Raw genomic sequence first — 26,817 nt, forward strand, 5'->3', positions numbered from 1 at the left:
TATTTGAAACAAATCCCATTTAGATTCTTACAAATGGATAAGCTCTTAAGAGAGAATTCTAACTAGTGTTATGTTAAAAGTCCTTCCTCTGACACATTCTATGTAATCATGGTAAGTCAGCTTAACCTTTCAGTTCCCCATAATTAATTCTCTAAAGCTTATCTAGAAAGGAATTTGTACACATTGTAGGAGACCTCCACATTGATAAACTCATAAGCCTGGCTCCTCCCAATTAAAATAAGCCCCCTATGTCAGTTACTACCTATACATTTCTTCTGAGGTACCATCCTCTATATACCCTTTGAATAAAGATTATTGTTGAATCACATTAACTTAACTCATAATTTCCCATGTGATTTGAAGTATTGTTTGAATTAAGAAAGTCTAATTATTTCTGGAATTAATGCTATTTAATAATTAGATAGCACACCATTGGTGTTTAATAGAAAATAGTACATGTTTATTATATTTTAGCACTGAAAAATAAAAATGATTCCGATAACTGATCTACAAAGTGTTTAATGCAGTCAAGGCACAAAATTTATTTTTGGTAATCTGTGTCCTTTGATTCCATTTTAATGCTTGTCAATTGAAAAATACATTTTTTTTTTTTTAAATCCTTACCTTCCCTCTTGGAGTCAATACTGTGTATTGGCTTCAAGGCAGAAGAGTGGTAAAGGAGGGTAGGCAATGGAGGTCAAGTGACTTGCCCAGGGTCACACAGCTGGGAAGTATCTGAGGTCAGATTTGAACCTAGGACCTCCCATCTCTAGGCCTGGCTCTCAGTCCACTGAGCTACCCAGCTTGCCTCCCTGCTCCCCCCCGCCCTGCTAAACTTGAAGAGATCCACATTACTTTTCCAAAAGTTATGTCCTAAACTGTCTGCTGGCATAATATCCTGATTGCCTTATATTTTTCCATCTTTGAATGGATAAAAACAGTGTTAGGTATACCAAATTGTGAGACTGCACTATTAATGTTATTTATCATCTTATACGACATATTTAATTTCTTTCTGGTTTGTAAAAAGAGAAAACAGTTAAGTCCAGCTCCAAAAGTGGTATGCTAGCTACACTATTCCAAGAAATTTTTATTTTAATATTGGGAGTATTCACTATATATAAAAGTTAGCTTTATATTTGGATTCCTAGGAAATATATTCTCTCAAAAACAACTATCTAGCTATTTACTAGCTTGTTTATTGAAGATCTTTTAAAACCTTATGGTGGGCAGCTGGGTAGCTCAGTGGAGTGAGAGTCAGGCCTAGAGACAGGAGGTCCTAGGTTCAAACCCAGCCTCAGCCACTTCCCAGCTGTGTGACCCTGGGCAAGTCACTTGACCTCCATTGCCCACCCTTACCACTCTTCCACCTATGAGACAATACACCAAAGTACAAGGGTTTAAAAAACAAAACAAACAAAAAAAAACCTTATGGTTTAGGAACTTTTCGCTGCCACTCAGTTACCATATTCTTATGGTAAATGACATTTTTGCCCAACATGATACAATAGCTCTGAGTTTCCTCTCCTGTCTAGAATCATGGTCTCCTCAGAGTTTTTTCATCATATTTCATAACAAATTATTTTCCCTTAGAGATAAGATTGGGGTAGTCCATCTAGCTTGTCTTGATTAAATCTATATGTACCAAATGGTAACTTCTTTGCTAAGGATAATTACAGTGAATTTGTTGTATTTGTTTAAATGGAAAAATATTGGCTTGCTTTTTGTACCTTTATGCTGAGAAGAGATACCCTAGCAATTTCTATGGATTTTAATCCCATAGAGAGATTTTGTGGGCCTCTCCTTCTTTTGCACTAGATAAGTCATTCTTAATTTTGGTCTTTAGAACCCAAGGAGTCCATAGTTATATTTCAGGTAGTCTCCGACCTTTTCTTTCTTTTTTTTTTTTAATGTATTTTGATCATTGTATTATGGTATAATTGATTTCCTTTGTGTTGGTATGTATTTTGTGCATTTCAAAACATTATTCTGAAGAGAGCAAAGCAACTTTTATCAGGCTGTTTGTTATAAGGGACATTCAAGAAGTTTCAACCAATAAGCATTATGGAACAACCTCCAACCTATCCCAGTTTTTTCTCACTTAACTAGATTTTTAATTTCATTGAGATAGGGATGTCAAGTTGAATAACTTCTAATGCATCTCAGCGCCTGCTGTGCCATAAGGCACTGAAAGGTTAAGGGTACATGCCTAGAGTCATGCAACCAATATTTATCAGAGGTGAGACTTTGAACAGCTTGGTCTTCCTGACTCTGACCTTTCTCTCCATTTACTTAACTACACCAACAGTGACTTTCAACCCCCAATAGATAATCTTTAGCATTATGACTCTCTCCTTTTTCTTTTTTTCTTATTTACTAGATTCTTAGTTGGTATACTGATAGTAAAAGTAAATGGGGCATTATTTTTGAGATGTTTTCAGGGTTTTGCTGTTGATGGAGACATCTTTTTTTTCCCCCCCTGTTTCATTGGGAATTTTAGGTTTCTGCACAAACTGAATATTGTCCACAGTGCGGGAAAGAAAGAAAAAATCAGACCAAATGCCAAAACTGCGGGGTTACTTTTTCTAAGGATTTACAAAGAAATTGTAGGCAAGCATTAAATGAAGCAGCAGTACCTTTATCACGAACATCCATTCATCATAATTCAGGAGGACAAAAGTCTCAAAACACTGGACTAAATGCCAAAAAATTTTATGGCAATACTTTGGGAAAGGTTCCAGTTGATATTATTGTGAGTCATGATTATGTTGGACAGAATTTTCTACAGTCAAACGGAAAAATCATTTTACCTGGTGCAAAAATACCCCAAATTACAAACTTAAGAAAACGGAATACAAAACCATCTGATCTAAATGATCCAAGTAAGTATGTTTTTATTTTGTATTATCTTCTTATTTTGAAACCCTATTCTTAAATAAACAATCACTTCTTAGGATATTCCCTGACATCTTAAAATGGTTTGGTTTTTTGAGGACTTTTGTCCTTTTTCAATTTATGTAAAGGAGGATATGGCAAGTGATAAAAGGCTGCTTGTTTAATTGGAAAGTTAGCTGTTTTTCTTAATAAACCATTCTAATATATTTTATTTTTTAAATCATATTTTACCAGTATTTTCCCTTTCTCCTATCCAGAGATCAATCTCCCTTATAAACAAAGAATATAAGAGAAAGAAATATTAATTTAGCAGAATAAATATATTGAAAATGTCTGACAATACAATGCAGTATTCCTCCCTGCATACATTAACAGACACTTTCTTCTCATATCTCTTCTTTAGGAGGAAGCTTGATTTTTGTAATTTCTTAGCTCTGTTTCACTTTCTTTATTGTGTTCTGTTTACTTTGTTTTCACTGTTTTGCTTATTTTACTCAGAATTAATTCATATGCATCTGCCCATGTTGCTCCATGTTCATCTTAGTTTTTCTTAAAACAGTAACATTCTATTACAGTCATATACCATAATTTGTTCAGACATTCTGTAGTTGGTAGGTATCTACTTTGTTTCTAATTCTTTGCTACCATAAAAATATTATTAGGAATATTTTTTATATGCAGCTTTTCTTTTTGTTATTAAATCTCTTGGACTCTATTCCCAGAATTAAATCTCTAGGTGAAAATGTATAGCCATTTTTGTCATTATTTTTAAAAATCATAGTTGTTTTACATAAAGGTAGTAATGATTCACAAACTTTTCTGAAAGTCCCTTTCACATATTTTTAAAATTATATTTCATTTTTTTTTTTTAACCCTTAACTTCTGTGTATTGGTTCCTTGGTGGAAGAGTGGTAAGGGTGGGCAATGGGGGTCAAGTGACTTGCCCAGGGTCACACAGCTGGGAAGTGTCTGAGGCAGGATTTGAACCTAGGACCTCCCGTCTCTAGGCCTGACTCTCAATCCACTGAGCTACCCAGCTGCCCCTATATTTCATTTTGCTGTCAGTCACAACCTACCTTTTAATCCCACCCATCTCCCACCCCCAACTTAATAAAAATAAACACCATTACAAACATGTACAATCAATTCAGATAAATGTTCATATTGGCTGTGTCTTATAGAGGGATACTTAGATCACATTCTGTGCTCAGAATTCTCTTTATCATGAGATAGGAAGCTTGTTTCATCATTAGCCCCCTGGACTTATGATTAGCTCTTTTCTTGAGAGCACTGGCCTCTTATAATTAGGACCTATCTAGTACACAGTACGGGTAGCTTAGATCCTCTGTGAAGGATGGGTATATATGGGTGGATATGCTGTGGGTTAGCTTGTAGCTATTTTGGTCCAACTCTGCCTTTGCTAAATTGAATTAAGATTTCATTCTCTCTGCTGCCACCCCCCCTCTCTAGTTGTCTGAACACTGTTCCCCTCAATGTTGGTTTGTCTGGATTCCAACTGCTTGATTGCTCTCTCCACCTTCTATATTGTCTTGGGCTAGAAAAGTTTCACCTCATCTTTTGTTGATTCTGCTGCTGTAGAGAGTCTCCTCCCCCCTTCCTTAGCCCCCAAATCAAATGATTAGACTTCCTTTTTTTCCCTCTGATTAACCATATCATACTTGAGCACTTGTTTCCAACCTCTAGTCTCCTTAAACTCCAGATAACCTTGTCTCCTATTTTACTGAGGAAGATGAGAGAAAAATATATATATCTCTTTTTTCATTTTGCTTTTTGTGCCACTACTCCATTGAGATTATTCTCTCTAAAGTCCCAATAATCTCTTTATTGCCAAATGTAATGGCCTTAGATCTCATTCTTTACCTCCTTACAGGCTTCCTTTCATTATCTTTGTTAGATGCTTGTGTGCATTCTGGACACTCTACATGGTAATTTCTCACCTATTCACTAGTCTTAATGATTCTTCACCTTGATGGTACAGCTCAAAAATCTATATATCCAACCTTCACCTCTTTTCCCAAGCTCCAGTCTGATGTCTCCAGTACCTGCCAGACATCTTCATCTGAGTATCTCAAACATACCTCAAAATCTACCTATCCAAAAGAGAACTCTTTTTTCTTAAATTCCTTTTCTTCCTAACTTCTGTGTAATTTTTCTTCCAGTCATTTGGATTTCAAAACTCAGTCATCCTTTGATCTTATCTCATTTCTGTTCCGTTTGCCAAATTTTTTCAGTTATGTCACATCAAAATGTGTTCCCCTTATTTCTATTCATACTACAGTTGTCCCAGTCTAAACTTTTTATCAGCTCCACTGCACTATTTCAATAGTCACATACTTGACCTCTCTTCCTAGGGCTTGTTTCCCTCTTCTTCATATAGCTCTATATTGATATTCCTGAGGTACAGATCTTACTGTGCTACTGGCCTACTCAAGAAACTTTTGTGACTCCTCACTGCAGTATCTATAGTTAGAGAATTTAGTACCTTGGACTTTATCTCCCAGAATTCTTTCCTTGTCCCAAAATTCCTTTCCCCTTTTTGTTTAGGTGCATCTTCATGTTATTGTTTATATAGTTCTGTATCTCCTACCTCTCACTCTCTACTCTCCCATGTGCAGTCAGGGAAGTGGCTTTTTCTTTACTGAGGTTTGCTGTTTTTCCTTTTGCTTGTTATTCTAAATAACTTTATAAAATTATAATACTTGGAGTATTTGGACATTAATTATTAATATCATAAGTACAACGAAACACACAAATTCCTTTGTTTGGCATTTAAATCACTTTATAGTCTTGATCCAGCCTATCCACTCCAAACTTAACAGCCTACTTGTTTTTTGCACAGTATTTCATCTCTCATTTCTGTGCCTTTCTTTGTACATGCCTTCCCCCATTCCTGGAGTATTTTTCCTCCTTACTTCTTGTCTTAGAATCCCTAGCTCCTATCATCAAGTGCTACCTCCTTTAAGAAACCTTTATTATTTCCCTGTTGTTTTCCTATCTATTCCCCATCCCTTCTCCCTCCTTCTAAGGACCACTCTCCATCTCCAAAATTGGATCTGTATTTTGACTCTAACTATTGGTCTTGGAACATGTACCAGACAGCATAATGTTAACTTTCTTAAGGACAGTTTTTATATCCCAAGAACCTCAATATAAGAGATACTTTAAATATTTGTTGATTAATTAGCTTGAGCTCTCTTCCCTTTCTAAAACATCCTCTACCATCCTCTATTTTTTGTTCTTTTCCTCTTAATTTTTGGCAGAGATGGGCCTCTTTGCCTAGGCTAACCGCTTTATAGATGTCCTTGCTTCTCATCTTTTCCAGACATGTTACTTCACTCTTCAATCCTTTTCTACCAGCTCCTTCCTTATGCCTATATTCCCAGGTCTCTCTCCTCTCCTAAGAACAAACTTGACAACCTGACATCTCAAGATATTTTCCTTTTGCCATCAGTCTCCTAGAAAGAATTAATTTCCTTTTTTCTCCCACTCATATTTCAGTCCTTTGTATGTTACTTCTAAACCCACCATTTGACTGTATCACCAGTGGTGATTTTTATTTCTTGACAAATAGCTAAATCTGGTAATTTTTTTTTCTTCATCCTTGACCTTTTTGTAGGTTTTTGTCAGTGTTAACAATTCTCTTTTCATAGGTAATTTCTATTTTAGCACTTGTTGCATTGTTCTCTGAGTGGTCATTCTCAGTCTCTGAAGTTGGATCCTTGTCTGTATTGCTGTCTATGAAGGATAAGTAACCTGCACTTGGTCAGTCCTAGAATCTCAACTCATTCTATGATTTCTCTCAAAGATCTTTAGTTTGCATGGATTTAGTTATCTTCTCTATACAAGTACTCAAAATATCCATAGAATCAGGCATTAATTTCTTTTCTGTGTTGTCAGTTCTGGACTGGCCTCTGGACATCTATCTTTCTCTGGATGTCCTGTTCGCATCTTAAATCCTGCATGTCAGAAATGTAACTTGATAGTCTTCTCTCATTCTCACTTCCCAAACTGCCTGTCCTAGCTTCTTTCTGTTGAGAGTACTACCATCATTCTATCATTCAGGCACACAGGCACACAAGTTGCAAGTGTAATTGTTTCTTACTTTGCTACATCTTCTCCCATATGTATCTTTCTGCTCATAGCCATACTAATTCAAGTATTATTATATACTTTTAGCTTAGTCTATTACAGTAGTATCTATTCTTTTTCTTATCTAACCTCTCCAATATATCCTCACAACTGTCAAATTAATATTCCTAACCTTTTCTTTCCCTTCTTAAAAATATCCAAAGGCTTTGTGTTGCCTCTAGGGTAAAATATAACCCTTCAGCCAGCATGGCATTCTTCTACCCAGCAAGGTCTTCTACCCCTTCTCTAAGTCTAGAGTTGTGATCAAATCATTGTTCCTAGAAAGGGTGGGTCAGCCATCTCTGTAATTTTCTAAATCAATATATCCCTCCATGACCATCTGACCCCTACTTATCTTGTCTTATAAGCACTTTGAAGGGTCAGGCACTATCTTCACTTCTATATTTGCATCCTTATTACTTTAAGATTTAATATTTAATAAATGTTTCATTCATTTACCTGGTATTAAAGCTCTCCACAATCTGACTTCAGCCTTTCTTCCTATGCTTATTTCTCTTTATGTAGTTTTTGCTCCTGCCAAACTTTACCTTGAATTTGACATGCTTTCTGTCACTGTAACTTGTATTAGCCATGTCCCTTTCCTAAAATCTATTTCTTCCCCATCTCTTAAATTTAAAATCATCTCTTAAATTTTCCAATTCCTTAAAAAACTTCAGCCTTAACGCCATTTCTTATATATATCCTTCTTTTCAAAAAATTATCTGAATTAAGATTTTTTCTTTCTTTCCTACCTCTTTCTATTCCCATACCTCATTAAAAAATTTAAAAAGGTAGACATACATTTTAACACACATACTTAAAACAAATTCCCACATTGTTGTTGTCTAAAAATTGAAAACAAAAAAACATTATTAAGCAACTACTAATTGCTAGGGGATATGAGTACAAAGAATAAAATAGCTTATAGTGTTGTATGGAAACAACATTTATATAAATCTATAGCCCAAGTAAACAAATAATATACAAATACATTCAAATCAATTAAATACAAGGTGTTTTAGAAAGGGAAAGGCATTAACAACTGGGGAGGCAGGAAAGATTTCATGGCAGAGATGGTGTTTGAGCTGCATCTATAAAGTAGGAAGGAAACTGAGCCAAAGGTAAGGAGGCAATATATCCTAGGCATGAGGGTGGCCCATGTAAAAATATTGGGATGGATGGTCAGGTATCCCTCTATCAGGAACATAAGGAAAGCTAGTTTCACTACATCACATGATGGGAGGCAGGAAATAATGTCCAAAGAGCCTGGAAAGGTAGGTTGGGTTTAAATTGTATAGGGTTTTAAAATGCAGCTTTATGAATGAAATAATAAAACATTTATTTAATGTTTACTAAGTCTTAGTGATATGAAAAATACAAAAGTGAAGATAATCCCTTTCCTCTGTGAGCTTACACATTTTATCTGGATATGCCTCATATATCTCCCTTTCCCCCCTAAAGTCTCTGAGTAACAGGGCTTTTAAAGAAATTTTATTTCTAGAGCTTAGCCCATGAGCTTAATAAATAAATATGAAGTTAAATTGGATTTATATACCCATGACCTGAAGTAGACTGTTTCAGTTTCAAGGAGAGTCTCTTTCCTCTGTGGAAGACAGAACATCTGATTTAATCAGATTTAAAGAGTTATCCCATAAAATATCATTCAAATGTGAGACTTTTTTTATTTTCCAAAGGAGATGGTAAGGAGTATTTCACAAAATAAATTAGTACTATTTGTCAACAGTTTACTATGTACAGGATTACTTGGAGATCCCTTTATTGTGTATTCCTCTTTAGCTAAATAGGGTTTTTTTCCTCAATAACATTTCTCCTGTGATAATTGCTTATAATTTGGTCTATATTTTCATTTGTATTATAATTGGAGAGAGGAGGTTAGAAATAGATTTTATCTTTTCTTTTTTTGAGATTTGAATGGCTATTTTATTTTGAGTCGTGATTCAAAGAAGTAGTTGTATGTGACAAATGATAAAAGATGATTTCTTTTCCACTCCCAATAAAAGTCAGAAGATTTTCAACATGTGCATTTTTTTTAGGTTGTAAAGTACTTTATTTTTTCCCTTTTTAAATTTAGAATATTTTTCCGTGGTTACATGATTCATGATTCTCCCTCCCCCCTTCCCCCCAAGCCAACAAGCTGTTCCACTGTGTTATATATGTATCATTGTTCAAAACTTATTTCCAAACCCTAATCATATCCATATCAAGCTATGTGATTGATCATATGTTTTTCTTCTACATTTCAATTTCCACAGTTCTTTCTCTGGATGTGGATAGTGTTCTTTCTCATAAGTTCCTCTGGATTGTCCTGGGTCATTCAATTGTGCCATATGTATCAGTCTCTGTGTACAGAGTTCTCCTGGTTCTGTTCCTTTTGCTCTGTATCAGTTCCTGGAGGTCATTCCAGTTCACATAGAATTCCTCCAATTCATTATTCCTTTCAGCACAATATCATAATTTATTCAGCTATTCCCCCAATTGATGGACACCCCTCATTTTTCAATTTTTTGCCACCACAAAGGGCACAACTATAAATATTTTTGTACAAGTCTTTTTCCTTATTATCTCTTTGGAGTACAAACTCAGCAGTGGTATGGCTGAGTCAAAGGGTATGCATTCTTTTAAGCCCTTTGTGCATAGTTCCACCTTTTCCTCTTTTAGAAAATGTCACAGAAGTCTAGAGTCAGGAGGACCTGGGTTCAATTCTGGCCTCGGACATTTCTAAGCTGTGTGACCCTGGGCAAGTCACTTAACTCTTAATTGCCTAGTCTTTGCCATTCTTCTGTCTTAAAGTTAAATGTAAGACAAAATGTAAGGGTTTAAGAAAAAGAAAAGAAAAGAAAATAGCACTACTCTCTCCCTGCTTTAGTTGCTCCTAAATTTAACTATTTAGTCATTCAGAGGGTTGGTGGATATTGTCCAGGGTATTTCCCAGCTATCATAGTCATGTTTATGTTTTTAAAATAAAATTTGAAATCAAAATATCTCAAGCACCAATTTCTTTTTTAGTAATTTTGTCCAGTGATGACGAGGATGACATTGACAATGGGAATAGTAGTAGAAGAGAAAGTATATCACCTAGGCCAGCAGATTCAGCACGATCTTCTCCAGCACCCTCTACAGGAAAAGTAGAAGCTGCACTAAAAGAGAATAGCTGTGGAATAGAACATAGAATGAGAAGCACTGCAACAGAATCAGATCTGGTGGTCACAATACCAAGAAAAGCAAGAATGAAAGATCAGGTATCCTTTAATTCTTATATTCCTAAAGCTTCATCCATCCATTTCCTTCCTTCCTTCTCCCCTCCCTATTCTTTTGACCCTCACCTTTCTGTCTTAGAGTCAGTACAAAAGTACTGATTCTGAGGAAGTTGGGATTAAGTAACTCGGGTCACATAGCTAGGATATGTCTGAGACTAAATTTGAACCCAGTTCTTCAAGACTCCAGACCTGGTTTTATATCTACTGTGCTACCTAGTTACCCCACACCTATCCATTTTCACAAATGGATATGAAGAGTAGATTAAGCTTCTTGAAGTTAAGGAACATGTATTATCTTAAAATATCTTCTGCAGGCTTAATATAGTACTTAGCACACACTATATTTTGAATCTTAGATTACATACCTATATTTTCATTTTTAGTGTCTAGTTCTAAAGGAATTATCCTTTTTAATTTAAGTAATCATACTAGTTTCTAATACATATGGCATATGTATAAAATCTGATTTAATCATTTTAATTTTCATATACTACTTTGTATAATTTCAAGTGTAATTCAGTTATTTATTTTCAAGCCCAAGCCCAAATAATGTTTAATATCTTTTTACTTCAATTAGGTAGACTTGAGTTCATATCATGTCTTGTGACCATGGGTAAGACATTGAATATCTCTTGAACCTCAGTTTCCTCATTTGTAAGATAGGGATAATATTACCTTCTAGAACATGATCAATCCTCAACTTTCACAGGGGTAAAGTTCTTAGAAGACTGCACAGAAGTAAAAAAAAAAAGTTGATTCATTAAACATTAAAAAAAATAAGGAGTTGGCCTCCTGCAACCACCAAAAACTAATCTTTAACCGATTGGTATAGATATAATTTTCTGCATTCAATTCTTTTTAACAAAGCATTATTTCTGATAATAAGCACTTTTCTTAAAGCAGTAACCATGAAATAACTCACAAAATGCAGGGGACATGAAAGGCAACAGCTGGATGGGGAGGGACTTTAGAAGAACCCAAGGTAAAAAAGGGAAAGAAACAATCTGCCATCTCTAATCTCCCTTTTGTCTGAACTGTTCCTGATGAAAAGCATATACCTGAGCTGAGAGGGTGGGGGTGACCACCATCTCATTTATCTACCAACTTTTTACCATTTCCCCCCCCCCCCCCAATTCATTCATCACATACTTTAGAAGGTTCCCCTAAGGTTGCTCTTTCTGGTACAGTCATGAACACTTTTGTAGATATTTTTCTCCTTTTTGTGGAAATATCAAGTTTATATAACACCTTTATTTTCTCCAATCCCTGTTATTAACTTTGCATACTTAGATTTAGAGTGCAAAGGACTTAACATTATTCTTTGTGGGGCATACTTGCAACATAAACCTTGAATTAAATAAACCTCTTAATTACTAGCTGCTCCACAAATTTGCTTGCATTCTCCCCCACCTCCCCTAATTGTACATAGCTACAAATGCACACCGTTGCCAATACAAAAGTAAAAGTAATGCTATTCAATAATAAAATGTCAGGAATGCTTGAAGTCACTGAAGATGAACACTTGAATGTTGAGGATTTACTGTACTTTGAGATTATCCTGAGGCTCAAACACAGTGATGCACTATAGATAGCACTTAATAAATTCCTTTTGGTTAGGATATTATGGGATGAACCTATTTATGTTATAAAGAATGAATTTTTCCTGAATGTTAATTCGTGTGTGTGTGTGTGTGTGCTGGATCATTTTTGGGCCCATTAAAAAAAACTAAGTGAAAAATTATTTTTCTCTTCCAGTTTGGTAATTCTGTACCAAATACACCCCTAAAACGTCGTAAAGTTACTTCTCCAGAAACTTTAATTGATACTACACCTTTAAATTTCCAAAGTCACTTTGAAAGTGTCATTCTGAATTGTCGAAGTATACGCATAGGAACTCTGAGGCGTATGGTAGCAGAACCTGTAATTGTGAGTACATTTTTTTTGGCTTTTAAAAACTGTATTAATATGAGATTTTAAATTACAGTGTAAAAATCTTGGTATCTACAGCCAGCATACAATGATAATAATTTGCTTTAATGTTGTAAGTTCAAACTTCATAATTTAAAAATCGGTACATACTATAGAAGTCAATTTGAAAATTGTCACTTAAGCAAAGTACAGGTATAAAGAAACCAATGATCCCTTCCTGAAAGGAATCCAAAACAAAAATTCCCAGGAATGTCAGTCAAAATCAAAGTTCCTAAACTGGTTTAAAAAATTCTGCAAGCATCCAGAAAGAGCTAGTTTAAGTACCAAGGAACTGCTATCAGGATCACATTAAGACCTGGTAGCCTCTATCATAAATGTGAGGTCTTAAAATTTCAGGATTTTGAAAAGTACAAAAGAGACAAACATGCAACAAGAATAATTTACCTTACAAAACTTAAAGTACAATTCTACAGAAGGGAAAAAGGATCTTTAATGGAATAAAGACTTTCAGACATTTATGATAAAAAGAATAGCGCTGAGTAGGAACTTTGAAATAGAGAAACCTAGAGAGATAACTTCATTTAAGCAATTGGAAGGAGTTATTTGATGATTGAATACTAGCATTCTGATGGGATGGTGGAGAAAAACACATGTACTTTAGGAATCATGTGTACAAAGATTATTGAGGGAGCTAAATAAGTAAAAAGTAGATATAAATTTTCAGTAATCTTCCATATCCATGAAAATGTTCTACTATGCTTCAAAGACATTATTTTTAGCTCCATATTTCCAAGTTATTTGTATTTTTAGAAAATATTTGAGTCTTTCTGACTTTATATTTACACACTTAAAAGGTGATTTCATTGAGGTAGGTGTGCCCTTCACCTGTCAAGATCATAACCCATTGACCTTTTCCAATTCTATATATCCTTTTTCATTATCTTTCCATATATCTACAGAAGACTTCCAAACACTAGCATTTCTTTTGATAATTTTTTTTTTGCTGTTGTACTTATACTGTCTAAGTCTGTTTTAAAGTCCATTGCTCACTTTTATTACATGATTAGTCTATATCTTTTCTGACCAAGCATATATTGGAAGTCTTTAATTTCATTTCTTTCTTGCAAATAATATTTCTTAATGTGCTATAGCTGTTTGAAAATTAGTTATGAGTCACTCCACTGCTTATTAGATCACCTGCAAATTTAGTTATTTTGAAATCATTAGGTTATAAGATTTGCATCCTTATAGCACCAGTAGCACATTAGTATTCAAAGAAGAGGCTTTTGTTTCCAGGACAGGCTGCAGGTCATTAAAACCACAACATTTTTCCAAATACCTTCCAGTTTCCTCTCTTCCCATTAATCATCCATCTTCATTTTGTGTCTGTGATGTAGCCATATAGAATTACCTATTGGAATCTGACCTGGACAACAAAGAATATTTTTTTAAAGATAATTTGAAAATGAATCCCTTGAATGCTTTTGAAATTGTCACCTTCAGCACTAAATTCCTCTGAGTATATATACTCTTAACAGGTTTAGTCATTCTTTATTTAATTCCCTTTAGTGCCATTTCTACTTCAGCTTGTGGTACATGTCACATATAGAAACAATGAAGTCAGTGTGAAATTGTTCTCTTGTTTTTGATTATCATATTAGGGTGTTTTGAAATTATTTTTACATTTAAAAAAATTTTTTTTTAAACCCTTAACTTCTGTGTATTAGTTCCTTGGTGGAAGATTGGTAAGGGTAGGCAATGGGGGTCAAGTGACTTGCCCAGGGTTACACAGCTGGGAAGTGTCTGAGGCCAAATTTGAACCTAGGACCTCCTATCTCTAGGCCTGGCTCTCACCCCACTGAGCTACCCAGCTGCCCCCCTGAAATTATTTTTAGCTTTGAATCCAAACAATTATCTTTAATGATTCAATATCGGCTTGGAAGAAGGTGTCTGTTCCAGTGCACAGAGATCTCTGTTTGGCCCTTTGTTATTTAACATTTTTATCAGTGACTTGACTAAAGCAGATTTTTGTTTTTAGATTACACAATGCTAGGTGGAATGACTAACATAACAGATGACAGATTGAGAATCTAAAAGGTTTAACTAGAGCCCAAATCTATAAGATTGAATTTTATGATGATAAATGTACTTAGGTTTAAAAAATCAATTTCAGAATTCAAATAGTTGAAGCAGGTATAGCTAACCAAAATGTGGGGGTTGGGAGGTAGGGATCTGGGACTTAGTATGAGTCATCATTATAATTTAGAAACTCTAAATAGTGAGTATAATCTTAAACTATAAGTAGTTAAATTAATGCTTTAAGAAAAACATTGTTTCATTGACTAGGGAAATAAAATTTTTACTTAATCTTTGTTATAACAAAACATCTGTAATAGTCTATTCTAGGCCCTACTTTTAGGAATGACACTGATAAAAGCTGGACTGTTCCTAAATCAAGACAGTCAAGATTCTCAATATCTTGCAGCAGGAGGATCAATTTAGAGTCTAGAGATGATACTCAACAAAGTACCATTCTTTTTTGTCCCATTTGTCAAAATGGTGTCTGGGACACCACAATATAGCATTACGTTTTTTTGTTTTGTTTTAAAGCATTTGTTTTGGTAGAGGAAAATGAAATAATAAAGGCTCTTCTCCAAGGATCATTCAAGAATCCTTGGATATATTTAACCACAGAAATAACAGTCATCCTCTGTCACTATCAAGGAAGCATAAAAGAGGGAGACATGTTCAAGAAATCATCACCAGTGAGATGCCCTACACAGATTACAAATGAAGGAATTTCTGAAAATGTTTAGGTTCATCCAGAAGTTCCTTTTTTGCAAATGGCTGTGTTGAGCCCAGAATAGCATAGGACTTCTTCGGTGAAATCTATGACCTTTCAAAAGAAAAAGGACAAATAATTGTCATGAAAAAAAAATGCTTATTTTGATAATAGATATTTTGCTCACTTTGATCAGTCACTAGCTAAGTTATTCAGGCCTTACAATATCTTAGATGAAACAACTAGGTGACGCAAAAAATGTAATGCTATACCTGAAATCTAGAAAACCTGAATCAAAATCTTAGTTACTTAAGGCACTGACTGCCTCAGTTTCCTCATCTATAAAATGGTGATAATAATAGCACCAATTTCCCCCAACTTATTGTGAGGATTAAAGGATAGTAATTTCTTACTACACTCATACAACTTTCCAAGACTACAAGTTACAAATCTACATTGGTAGTGATGAGTTCTTTCTGTCCCCATCCCCCATCCCAATTTTATTTATTTCTTAAAGAAAAATTTATTTTCTCCCCCTCCTACAGTCTTCCCCCTGAAATGTCAAAAAAAAAAAGTTCGATTCTATATCTTGTGTCTATTACCCACTTCATTTTCATTAATTTTTAATGAGTTGAAATTTTTTTTTTCATCTTGCTGTTAAATGCTTAGATTTTTTTCCTTAAAAGCTGCCTTTGTCCATTTATCAATTGGGAATGGCTTTTATTTCTGATTTGAATCTTTAAATATAATCTTTAATCAGAGAAACTTGGTACAGATTTTCATCTGCATTGATTTTGTTTATGCAAAAACTTTTTAAATTTTATTTTTATTAAAATTGTCCATTATATGTTCTGTGATATTCTCTTTTTTGGTCATGAACTCTCTTACCCAATTTATAAACTGAAAAAGCTAATTCCTTATTTAACTCTACCGATTTGTTTATGGCCATTTTAAAATCTAAATATTAGTATCTACTTAGAGTTTATTTTGGTATGTGGTATGATATATTGGTCTAAACGGTGTTATTGTTTTTTGTTTTTCCTCATCTGGAATTATCAGGTTTATTGAATAACTAGACTATTACATTAATTAGTTTTTGTATGTAATATAATTAGTCTGTTCCACTTAAAAATCTTAATTTTTAAGTAACATCAATTTATTTTGGTGATTTTTACATTGCAGCATTCCTTGAGATTTGTTACCTCTGTGCTCCCTTCCCTGGCAATTTTTTGTTATTTCCATTGAGATTTTTTTTTTTTTTACCATTTATATCTCCAAGTGATATTTTTTTTCTCCAATTTTTACATAGTAATTCTCTGGTAGTTTGATTGATGTGACATTGAATATGCAAATTAAAATAGATAATATTGTCATTTTTATTACAGTGACATAGTTTTCCCTCAAGGAATTCATATTTCTCTTGAATAGGTAGTTTTAGAAGACCAAGTATTTTATACATTCTGTAACTATTAAAGTAGAAATTTTCCTTCCACAGGAGTTCCCTTGTAACTCTTACATTACAAGCTCTTGAACCTAAATAAAATTAAACAAAAGTAAGGGAATTTTAAAAAGACTAGATCTCAGAAGAAGTAATTTGTCCACGGTCCCAAATTAGTATAAAAACTATAATTCGAACAAAGACCTTCCAAATTATAAGCAAAGTAAAAGTTCAGTCAACTCTAGGATTTTACTTCACAATGATAAAAGTGGCAAAGAAGATAAAAGATGGAAATAGTGTTGGAGGGGCGCTGCAGGGTTAGTATAGTACCAAAACCTATTAGGTTGTTCTAGAAAAAATTTGGAATATTGTATACAATTGCTAAATTTCTATTCTTCGATAATACACCCTACTTCAAAGACAGAAATAACAATATCATGAATACAAAGGCATTTGTCATAGTACGTTTTGTGATTGCAAAAACATGCAGTTGCTCATGAATTCAGGAATAGCTGATTTGATTATGGAATATTATCATAATGAAATAATATTATTCTATACAAAATAATAAGTCTGAGGAATTCTGAGAAACTTGGGAAGATTTGTGTGGTCTAATGTGGAGTGAAGTCAATAAAAGCAGGAGAATAATAAGTAATTATTATTCTACAAGTGAGACCACTTAAAGGCAGCTTAACCTCCTTTCTTTGTATTTAAGTCCTGGTCATAGACAAAAGATGAAACAAAGGTCTTTAATTGTTTTAATATATCATGTTCTATCTGGTTTTTAGCTGATATTTCTTGTTACAATATAGGATTCATTCTGATTATATGACAGGGCATATATGCAAATGCCTTGTTTTAAAAAAGTGAATCAAGTACTATAGAAACTTGAGTTCATGCTTTATCATTGTTTTAAAATTTTATATCTGAGACAATATGAATTGCTAATATTATCCCCTTTTTTACAGTTTTGTTTAGATTTTATCAAGATTCATCTAGAGGGTAAGGTCTTTTGCTTTTTTCCTTTAATTCTTTATCATTCCATTAATTAAAGTATATTTTATAAAAAGGCACCATTAGATGTGATGCTAAGGAACATTTACTGAAAGTAACTATAATCATTTCATTGTCTTCATTAGATGCTTAAGCACTCTTCACATATATTATTTCCTTTGTTCTTTGGGTTTAGGAAGAATGCAAAGATAAATAATGTAGTCTAATAAAGGATCATCTTAATTTAAAGCAGGAAGAATGATTAATATTGAACTTATAGTATAATCTAAAGAATGCTAGTCAAAGCTGCATTGAACCTGAGTTCAAGACTTAGGTTTTTATAACTTATTGATATCAAAGTTCTATCCATTTGTTATCTCATAGATTTAGAGCTGGAATTGAATTTAGAAGACATTGAGTACAGAACTTTCATTTTGCAATGAGATTTCTGAGACCTAGAAAAGTTATGTGATTTGCCCAGGGTGAAATAGCTAATAAGTATCTGAGGTAGGATTGAAACACAGATTTTCCTGGCTCCAAATCCAGTGTCATCTCCACTACATTACACTGCTGTAAGCCATTAACCTTTTCAAGTTTCAGTTTCCTTACCTCTTAAATATAGGTGATAGTGTTTGCATTTATCTTCTATAGAATTGTCCATTTTAATACACTTTAGAGTGTCAGCTGTTACTGTTATTATAAGAGTTTCATTAGCAACATACTTTTTTTTTTAAGAATATTCTTTAATAAATAGAACTTGTTTTCCCCTTTTATCTGATTTGTAGCTATAGCCAATATTCCCTAAGTATAGGCACTAATTATATGAGTGTTTAGTTTTTTCACTTTGTGATTCATTCTAGTGTTGCTTAGAAAAGTTTTCCCTATCTGTAAATGGGGTCTGCTAGTTTGTTTCCTAAAAGCCAACACTTTCCTTGTGTCTATAAGTATTTTCATCTATTTCAGTTTTTATGGCAACCACATTTAAAGCCAATTTGAAAAAAAATTCATTAAATCAACTACAGTAAATCATAAATTTTTACACATGACTTATAATTCAGAACTTTAGAATTTGATGTTAAGAAGTGGTTGAAGTGAAAATTGAATCATCATAACAGTTGCTTCTTCTATTCCATTGCTTATTTCTAGCTTTATTTTTCTATTATTTTCTTAATAATACTATATTAAATTTAACAAAGAATTGAATATTTTTCTGAATTTTCCCTCCAGAATTTGAAAGTGGGGATATACAAGAGATTGATTTGAAAACCTCTGAACTTACTAAATGTGAATGGTGTAGTGTCAGAAAGTTACCTGTAGTATTTCTACAAACAATACCAGCTGCTTGTCATAGCCTCAGAATGCAACTGAAGATGAGTCGAGAGAGAGATAATTCTTGGTATGATTGTGAAGGAGAAAGTAAGTTAAATTAGCAAATGGAGAGTTGGGATGGGGCAAAGTAAACATATGTACATGTCTTCTGCCTGGTATAGAGGGAGGGGATTGAACAAGATCAGAAACCTTTTCTTAAGCTTCTAACACTAGTTTAGTGCTTTCTTCATAACAGATGTTCAGTATTTGTGAGGTGACATCTGTTCAATTTTACTACTGAAATACAGTTTATCTTGAAATAAGGTGATTAAAATATTTTCTTCAAAAAAAGTTTTTTTTAATTTTCAGTTCCAAATTTTTCCCCTTCCTTCAGCCTCTCCTTATCCATTGAAAAAGCAAGAAATGATACCTACATGAAGTCATGTAAAAACATTTCCAGAGACAGACAGACCTTAGTTTATACTCTTGAGTCCAATAGTTTTCTTTCTGGAGGTGGATATCATTTTATATCATAAGTTCTTTGGAGTTGTGGTAGAGTATTGTGTCAATCAGATTTCACTCACTGTTCATTAGCTTAAAAGTTTTGCTGTTGCTATGTTGATTATTCCCGTGGTTCTGCTTGCTTCACTTTATATTATTTCATATAAGTCTTCCAAGTTTTCCAGAAGCCATCCTCTTCACCATTCCTTACCATGTATTCCATCGCATTCATATACTGCAGCTTATTCAGCCATTCCCCAATTGATAGCCACCTCCTCAGTTTGCAGTTCTTTGTCATGACAAAATAAGGTCCTATATTTTCATACAAATAGGTCATTTTTCTTTGATCTCCTTGAGGTATAATAGACCTAGAAGCAGTATTGTTAAAGTCAAAGAATATGGACAGTTTTATAGCCCTTGGGACAAGACTTATTTAGAACATTTTGAAACCAACTTGTATGTAGCCTCTTAAACTATTACTACAAGCTTACCAGTGTAATTTTTTAAGGTATTGAGTTTGTCATATATTATTTATACTGTTGAATAATATTTGATGGAATTTTCACCAAGTCTGTTCAGGGAAAGTAGGACTGTTTGAAGTAGATAAACTTGTGAGCAACTGGTAGATCTTTACAGGCTGATCCAGCTTTTCTAATTACTCTTAAGGATATCTCAAAAGGTCTTTGATCACAAGCCTGCTCCTCCCTTTCTAGCTAACAGCTATCCTTATGCTATTTCAATTAGTCAAAAAATACTCAATATTTACACTATGATGAGCAGTTAGATACTATTCTTTGACGTCCCTGACAAAGGATTCTGCAGTTAGTGTTGTATACTTGCTACCAGTTAGAAGTAGCAAAATATATTAATGTCCATATTTCTTTCCTTTTAGGTCCTGAAGAACAATATATTATTTTAATTTTTGAAACTGGTCTTGATACCCAGGCAAATATAGTCTTTGAAAATATCATCACTGAAATTGGTATCAGAAATAACATTCCTGATTTTTTTGTGAAAATCTCATTTGAAGAAGCCAATGGAAGACTAGTTGCTTTTACAAAAACCTATGAAGAAGTTTCCAAAGCAAGTTCTCTACAAAAAGAAAGCAAAATTAAAAATGTAATGTATTTTTCTTGGGGAAAAATAGATTTATAATTGTGATGCCTTTCTGGGAATACTTACTATTTTAAAATCTTAAATATAATTTAATTTATCAGAAAGCTTTTTGTTGTGTTAAATAGTCTAGGGATAAATTTTTCTTGTGCAGGTAAGGTATGGTAATGGTCACACCAGAGCTTCTTATTTTTGGTTACTCTACTGGTCACAAATACCACTCAATTTCCCCCTCCCTCCCCTCCCCTATATCCTTTAAAAAATATCTATTTCCTCTCACTTTCCCTTTCTTCATGCCTCAGCTTACAGATTGACCTTTATATACAGCATCTCTTTATTATGTGCAGGATGTAATATTTGAAATGATAACTAATGTATTTTTATTTGGCAGTATGTTTATCTGCTTCTAGAAGAGGGGTACTCATTGCTCTGGCTTTGAAGCTATATTTGTAGTCATTTTGAACCAAAAGAGCCAAATATAAAATTACATTAAGTTTGTAACTAAATATAGCCAACTACTCTAAAAGTTTCAATACTTGGCAAAGCTAAATTTAGCTAACGTATATTTGTTCCATGCTTTACCTGACTGTCATAATAGTGAACATGTATATAGTCCTAAGGCACAATGCTAACCATTTACAATTATTTTATTTGATCTCACAATAACTCTGGGAAGTAGGTGCTGTTGTTATCCCCATTTTAAAGATGAGGGAACCGAGGCAAATAGAAGTAAAATGATTTACCCATACTGACACAATAACCATTCAGATCTTCTTGACTCTAGGCCTAGATTCATTAGGAATAATATAAATTTAAATAAATAGAATAGATTCAATAAGTACTAATATAGGCACAGGCCAAAATAGAACTACCCACAAATTTGAAGTGAGTTCAAAGAAACAGTTGAAGTGAGCCTCTACCCTTTTTAAACCCTTGTTAAAAGAAAGATAAATGAGAACTTGAAGTATCTGCTGTGACTGCAACAGCCAGGCTGGAATATAATTTCTCCCAGAAGAGCAAATGGAATCTTTCATATCATCCTAACCAATCAAAAGTACACAAGTTTTCTAATATATTTCATCTTGAACTCTTCTTTTTCTTATCATATTTTCCTTGTATCTTAGCACCACATTTTTCAGTGTAAATAATCCATTCACCTTCCCCCTCATCAGTAAATAGTAAACTCCCCTATAGAAAGGGCAATTTTATTTTTCATCTTTGGAGGTCTAGTGGTTAATATAATGCTTTTCATGTAATGAGTGCTTAGTATACATCAGTTGAATTTAAACTTGATCAAAAATAGAAAATTAATGTGTTGTCTGTTTTGAGTCTTAATACAGAAAAGTGTTTTCTTGATTCATTTCTAGCCTTGATTACTTAGCTTTAAAAAACAAACTCTAAATGATTCTTCTCCATTCGCTTGTGTTATTAATGACAGTGAGAAAACAATTTTTTCTCAGCTTTTGCAACTAATACTTAATTTTATTTTCTCTACAAGGTTTCGTTTGAACCCAAAATACAGTTAAGAAGCGTAACATCACAGTTCCAATTTTTTGATGAGGAGGAGGAAATTGGAGAACCACATACTGTATTTATTGGTCCTATACAAAAGTGAGAAAGTTTCTGTATTCTTTTGAGTGGCATTATATTATTTTCTCTTTTATTTTATGACATGCACGTGTGTGTTATGTGTGTATGTGTATATTTATTTATTTTTCCCTTTCAGATTAATAGTATATCCACCACCTCCAGCTAAGGGAGGCATCTGTGTTACTAATGAGGATCTACACTGTCTAAATGAAGGAGAATTTTTAAATGATGTTATTATAGATTTTTATTTAAAGTAAGTTAATTTTTTGTTATATTTTCAGTGACATGCAATCAATGTAATTATTAAAAATTCTTGTAACTTTTTTGTCTTTCATTTTCTATATGTTATATACTTTTTACTAAATTATATTAAAAAGGAATACGGCAAAGAAATGGAAAAGATTGTTGACTTTATTTTCCAACCACAAAATAAATCTATCCTAACAAGTTGACTATAAAATGAACCTCTTTTATCAGAGCTATTTTTCTCATCTATATAAGACTATCCATTCTTTTGGAAACATTCATTTCTGGCATCTTGTTTACATAGAAAGAATGTAGAAACAATGTTCATGAAAGATTAGAGAAGGAGTTAAACTGCTTTGGATACAAAAACAAGACTCAAAAGACCTCTAGAGATTGACAGTGGGCATTCTTATGGCTAGGGCAGAATTTGATTGCAAATGGAAATTTGCACAGGTGTCACTTGTAATGAGACTCCACATTTCCACCCCGGTTGATGCCTTCCAGCTCTAATGTCCTTTCAGTCTTCTAAGTTTAGTTTCCTTATTTAGCATTTAATTTTACAATTATGAAACAACTTTTTCTTCTGAACTCAACCAATAACATTTAGAAAAAGAGGGAAGGATACTTGCTTATTTGTAGAAGCACTTTTTATTCTCTCCAGGGACTTTCTTTTATTTTTCTCAGATACGTGTTGAAGAAAATAACCCCAGCGTTCAGAACATATTGACAGACATTGATTTTTTTTTTCCCCCACAACATCCTGCTAAGAAAAGAGATATAATATCTTGTTGTTTCTATCACACAGAAAAAGAAACTGGGATTTTAAAAATGTGCACCATTATTAGTGTCGAGTAGAGCTCAGCCTCTTCATTCTTGCTATAGCGCTCTGTTCTTTATTTTTAAACCAGAAAAAAGTTATAGTTGAAGGATTAAACAGTAAGTAGAAAGACTTTTTGGAGTGAGTCCATCTAAACCATAAGCAACTTCTTGATAAAACTAGGTAGGAATAGATAAAATATATTGTAATTCCTGTTTTTTTTTCTTGGTCTATCTCATAAAAATCTTGTGGTCCTGTTTAATGTAGAAAGTGCTGAGCAGATGAGAAGTGAGTATGGATGTGGAATTAAAAATGTAAAAAGCTTTAGATCTAATGATACCATACTTTGTGGTAGAAAAATGAATGTGAAATTGGTAAGAATTTTAGACAGTTTAAAGGATCATAAACATACTTAAAATCTCCAAGTCATTGTTTTACTTCTCTATATTTGTGTTTATTTATAAGTAAAACATCAGTCCTTTTCATTCTAGGAAATGTGTGTCTGTCTGTCTCTCTCTCTCCCTACGCACACGCACACATACACACATTTAAATCTTTTCATCAAAATAATAAATCAACACAAGGAATCACAATGGAATTACTTTTTCTGAACTAGGTATTTGGTACTTGAAAAATTGAATAAAGAAGATGCTGACCGAATTCATATATTTAGTTCTTTTTTCTATAAACGCCTTAATCAAAGAGAGAGGAGAAATCTTCATGAAACAACAAATCTCTCGTAAGTTGAGTTGAAAAGTTTTTTTAATTGACGTGTTAATAAAAATCATTTAATATATTATTCTAATTGGAAAACTGTTTTTGGCAACATCACAAAGACTAATCACTGAGGTTAGATTATGAAATAAAAAAAGGGTGTTACTCTAGAGCCTGTTTTTGTTAAAACTAAAAGCAGTTTACGTATTATGTTAGAATTTTGGTTTCTTGGAGGGAGGGTAGTTCATTCACATCAGAGACAAAATACTGAGGTGTCGACATTAATTTTTGCTAATAACTAGTGACAAGAAGTAACAGGCATATTTATTATCCTAGTTTAAAATTTTCACTTGGTTTCAACCTTTTTTCCTTCCATGTCTGACTCCTAAAAGTTTTATAGCTCATGGAGGATGTAAGTTTTGATTTGAAAATGAATATGGGAACAGCTAAGATAGCACAGTGGAGGCAGACATGTCTGAGGTAAAATCTGGCTTCATATACTTCCTCGCTATGTGACTGTGGGCAAGTCATTTAACCCTAATTGCCTAGCCCTCATGTCTCTTCTGACTTAGAACTGATACTAAGACAGTAGGTAAACAGGTTTTGTTTTGTTTACTAAATATAGCTATAAAATAGCTTTTGATAAGTAAAGAAAATGCTTATTACATCATTTATTTAATCTTATAGGATACAGCAGAAGCGACATGGGCGTGTTAAAACATGGACTCGGCATGTAGATATTTTTGAAAAAGATTTTATTTTTGTTCCCCTCAATGAAGCGTGAGTAGAAATTTCCTTTGTATCAAGTGTTTTTAGAATACTTGTTTTTAGGTAAATGCAAATAAACTGTCAGTTATTTTTACATAATAACTTTTTGGTAAGAATTTATATATGCTCTTGTTATCTCAGTTTTGTAAGGTAATGAAAAATTTCTAGTGAATCCCCATTTCATTGATGGATTTTAACATTTTTGCACATTACTATAGCATAATTGGTTCAAGCATTTTTTAGCTGTGGACACATAACTTTATTTCCATCTTTTTATTATCATGAAAAATGCTACTGTAAACATTTTCAAAAATAGGGATTTTTCCCCTTGCTGTCAATCAATATATTCTTTCATGTATAGTTCTAGTATTGTTATATCCAGGTCAGAAAGAAAATGTCTTGTTTTGAGGAGTGATATAATGAGGCCTCTGCTTTGAGAATATCATTTTGGTAGCTGTGCAGATTGAAGAAAGACTTTGCTATAAGGAGCCCATTTAGGAGGTTGTTGAAACAATACATTTGAGAGATGATGACATAGAGAGAATGGGACAGATAATAGAGAATTTGGGATAGTCTTGATGAACATATTCAGCAGAAAATGTGGAACTAGAGCTCAGGAGAAAATTAAGGGCTGAATATTTAGATTTGGGAATCATTTTTACAGAAGTGATGGTTGAATCAAGGAGAGGCTATGAGAGCACCAAAGGAATATAGAAAAAAGAAGAAAGAGCTCAGTACTGCAAAGAGAACTGTAGAGTAGTATGAAGAAAACCCTAAGAGAAAAGCTGTTTGGACCCTCATCTAGATACTATAACTTCAGTTAAGTGATGAAATCAAAATTCAGTTGCCGGGGGGGGGGGGGGGGTTAAATGTGAATTTCAGGAAGAGGTTAAAAAAGTAGAAGCAACAAATGTAGACAACTTTTTTTTTCCATTCTGCACTTTGGCTCTAGAGAGGAAAGATGTATGATGATAGCTTGAGGGGATAAAAGCAACATATCAAAAGCTTTTTAAGTGTAAGGGAAATATTTAGCAACATAGAAGGAATTATTTGACAAAGAGAGAGAAAAATTAAGGAGAAGGGATAATCAGAGTCAAATTGCCAGAAGATTAGGGAAAGAAAAGTTCAAGGATCTCAACTTGTTCAAATTATACCTTTATCACTTATTGGCTATGTGATCCTGGTCAAATCAATTAGGGCCTTGTCAGTTTTCTTATCTGTCAAGTGAGGTTAATAAAAATACCTACCTCAGAGAGATACTGTGAGGATCAAGTAAAATAATGAACAAAGTACTTATGAAACAAAGCACTTTATAAATGCTATCAATGCATATATATTATTATGGTGACTATTATTATTTTTAACTAAGTGGTTTAGGAAAGTGCAAATTTAGGATGTTAGCTTTGTGGATTCTTAGTGCCATTGGTTTTCTACACCAAACTACCCTGAACCCATAAGAATGAATATCAACGGTTAAAAATTATAAATTCTCTCATCTTCATAGTTAGTTGTGGTTCCAGAGCCTAAGACCTTTCCTTGTAGCTGCCAGTGAAAAGATTTGTTGGGACTATCTCTTCAGTATTCCCTTGTAAAATAAGTACATACGTAGTCCTGACTCTTCAGGATGCATATTTAGACAACAAAATAGTTGGATACATTAATATTAAGCTGGTTTCCTGGAAAATTAATTTCTATTAATGGGTATGCCATTCTTACCTCATATGATTTGGTTTTTACTAAAAATTAGGGTTCTAAGATCAGTCAGATGCCAAAAATTAAAATTACCAGGGCAAAACCAGAAGTTTGAAAATAAATGTTAGTAAAGAATGAGGAAGGAAAAAGGACTTACCAGAGAATAAATGCTTACAAGTCAGATTAGTATGGTGGATTTGACAGATATCTTGGTCCATAGTATTATGACTAAGAAATCAAGCAGATCTAGAAATTAAGGTCATCTATAGGATCAGACAAATGAATAATAAGTAAATCGACAGCACATGTCAATTTAAACACACTTTGAAATTGCCTGTCTTTGTATAGGGTGAAAAAATTCATGTAAACAATTCAAGTTAATTACCATTGTTCCCCCCCAAAAAAATAATGACTGCCTTCATCTAACTCTTAGATATTGTTGGATAAGCATTAATATAACTGCTTACAGATGAAGATTACATTGTGGTTGCATTTTAAATAGACAAATGGTGATAGTTCTAACATTTCACATATTGGAAATGGGAAAATATTTGTATTCATAAATGAATATGATTCTAAAATACATAGATATAAAAGTCTTTTA

General features: G+C 33.3%; 1 protein-coding gene across 1 annotated transcript in view; it reads left to right on the plus strand.

The window, feature by feature from the left end:
- SENP6 (SUMO specific peptidase 6) overlaps positions 1–22,233 on the plus strand; it is a 92,872-nt gene extending 70,639 nt beyond the window's left edge. Inside the window, 8 exon segments of the mRNA XM_044676118.1 lie at positions 2,591–2,882; positions 10,072–10,304; positions 12,078–12,248; positions 17,440–17,473; positions 18,692–18,904; positions 20,175–20,392; positions 21,885–21,997; positions 22,113–22,233. Of these exon segments, the coding sequence (XP_044532053.1) occupies positions 2,591–2,882; positions 10,072–10,304; positions 12,078–12,248; positions 17,440–17,473; positions 18,692–18,904; positions 20,175–20,392; positions 21,885–21,997; positions 22,113–22,233 (1,395 nt within the window).
- The last annotated feature ends 4,584 nt before the right edge of the window (positions 22,234–26,817 follow it).

Source organism: Gracilinanus agilis, chromosome 4 (genome assembly GCF_016433145.1).
Source record: "Gracilinanus agilis isolate LMUSP501 chromosome 4, AgileGrace, whole genome shotgun sequence".
In the NCBI taxonomy this organism is placed as follows: domain Eukaryota; kingdom Metazoa; phylum Chordata; class Mammalia; order Didelphimorphia; family Didelphidae; genus Gracilinanus; species Gracilinanus agilis.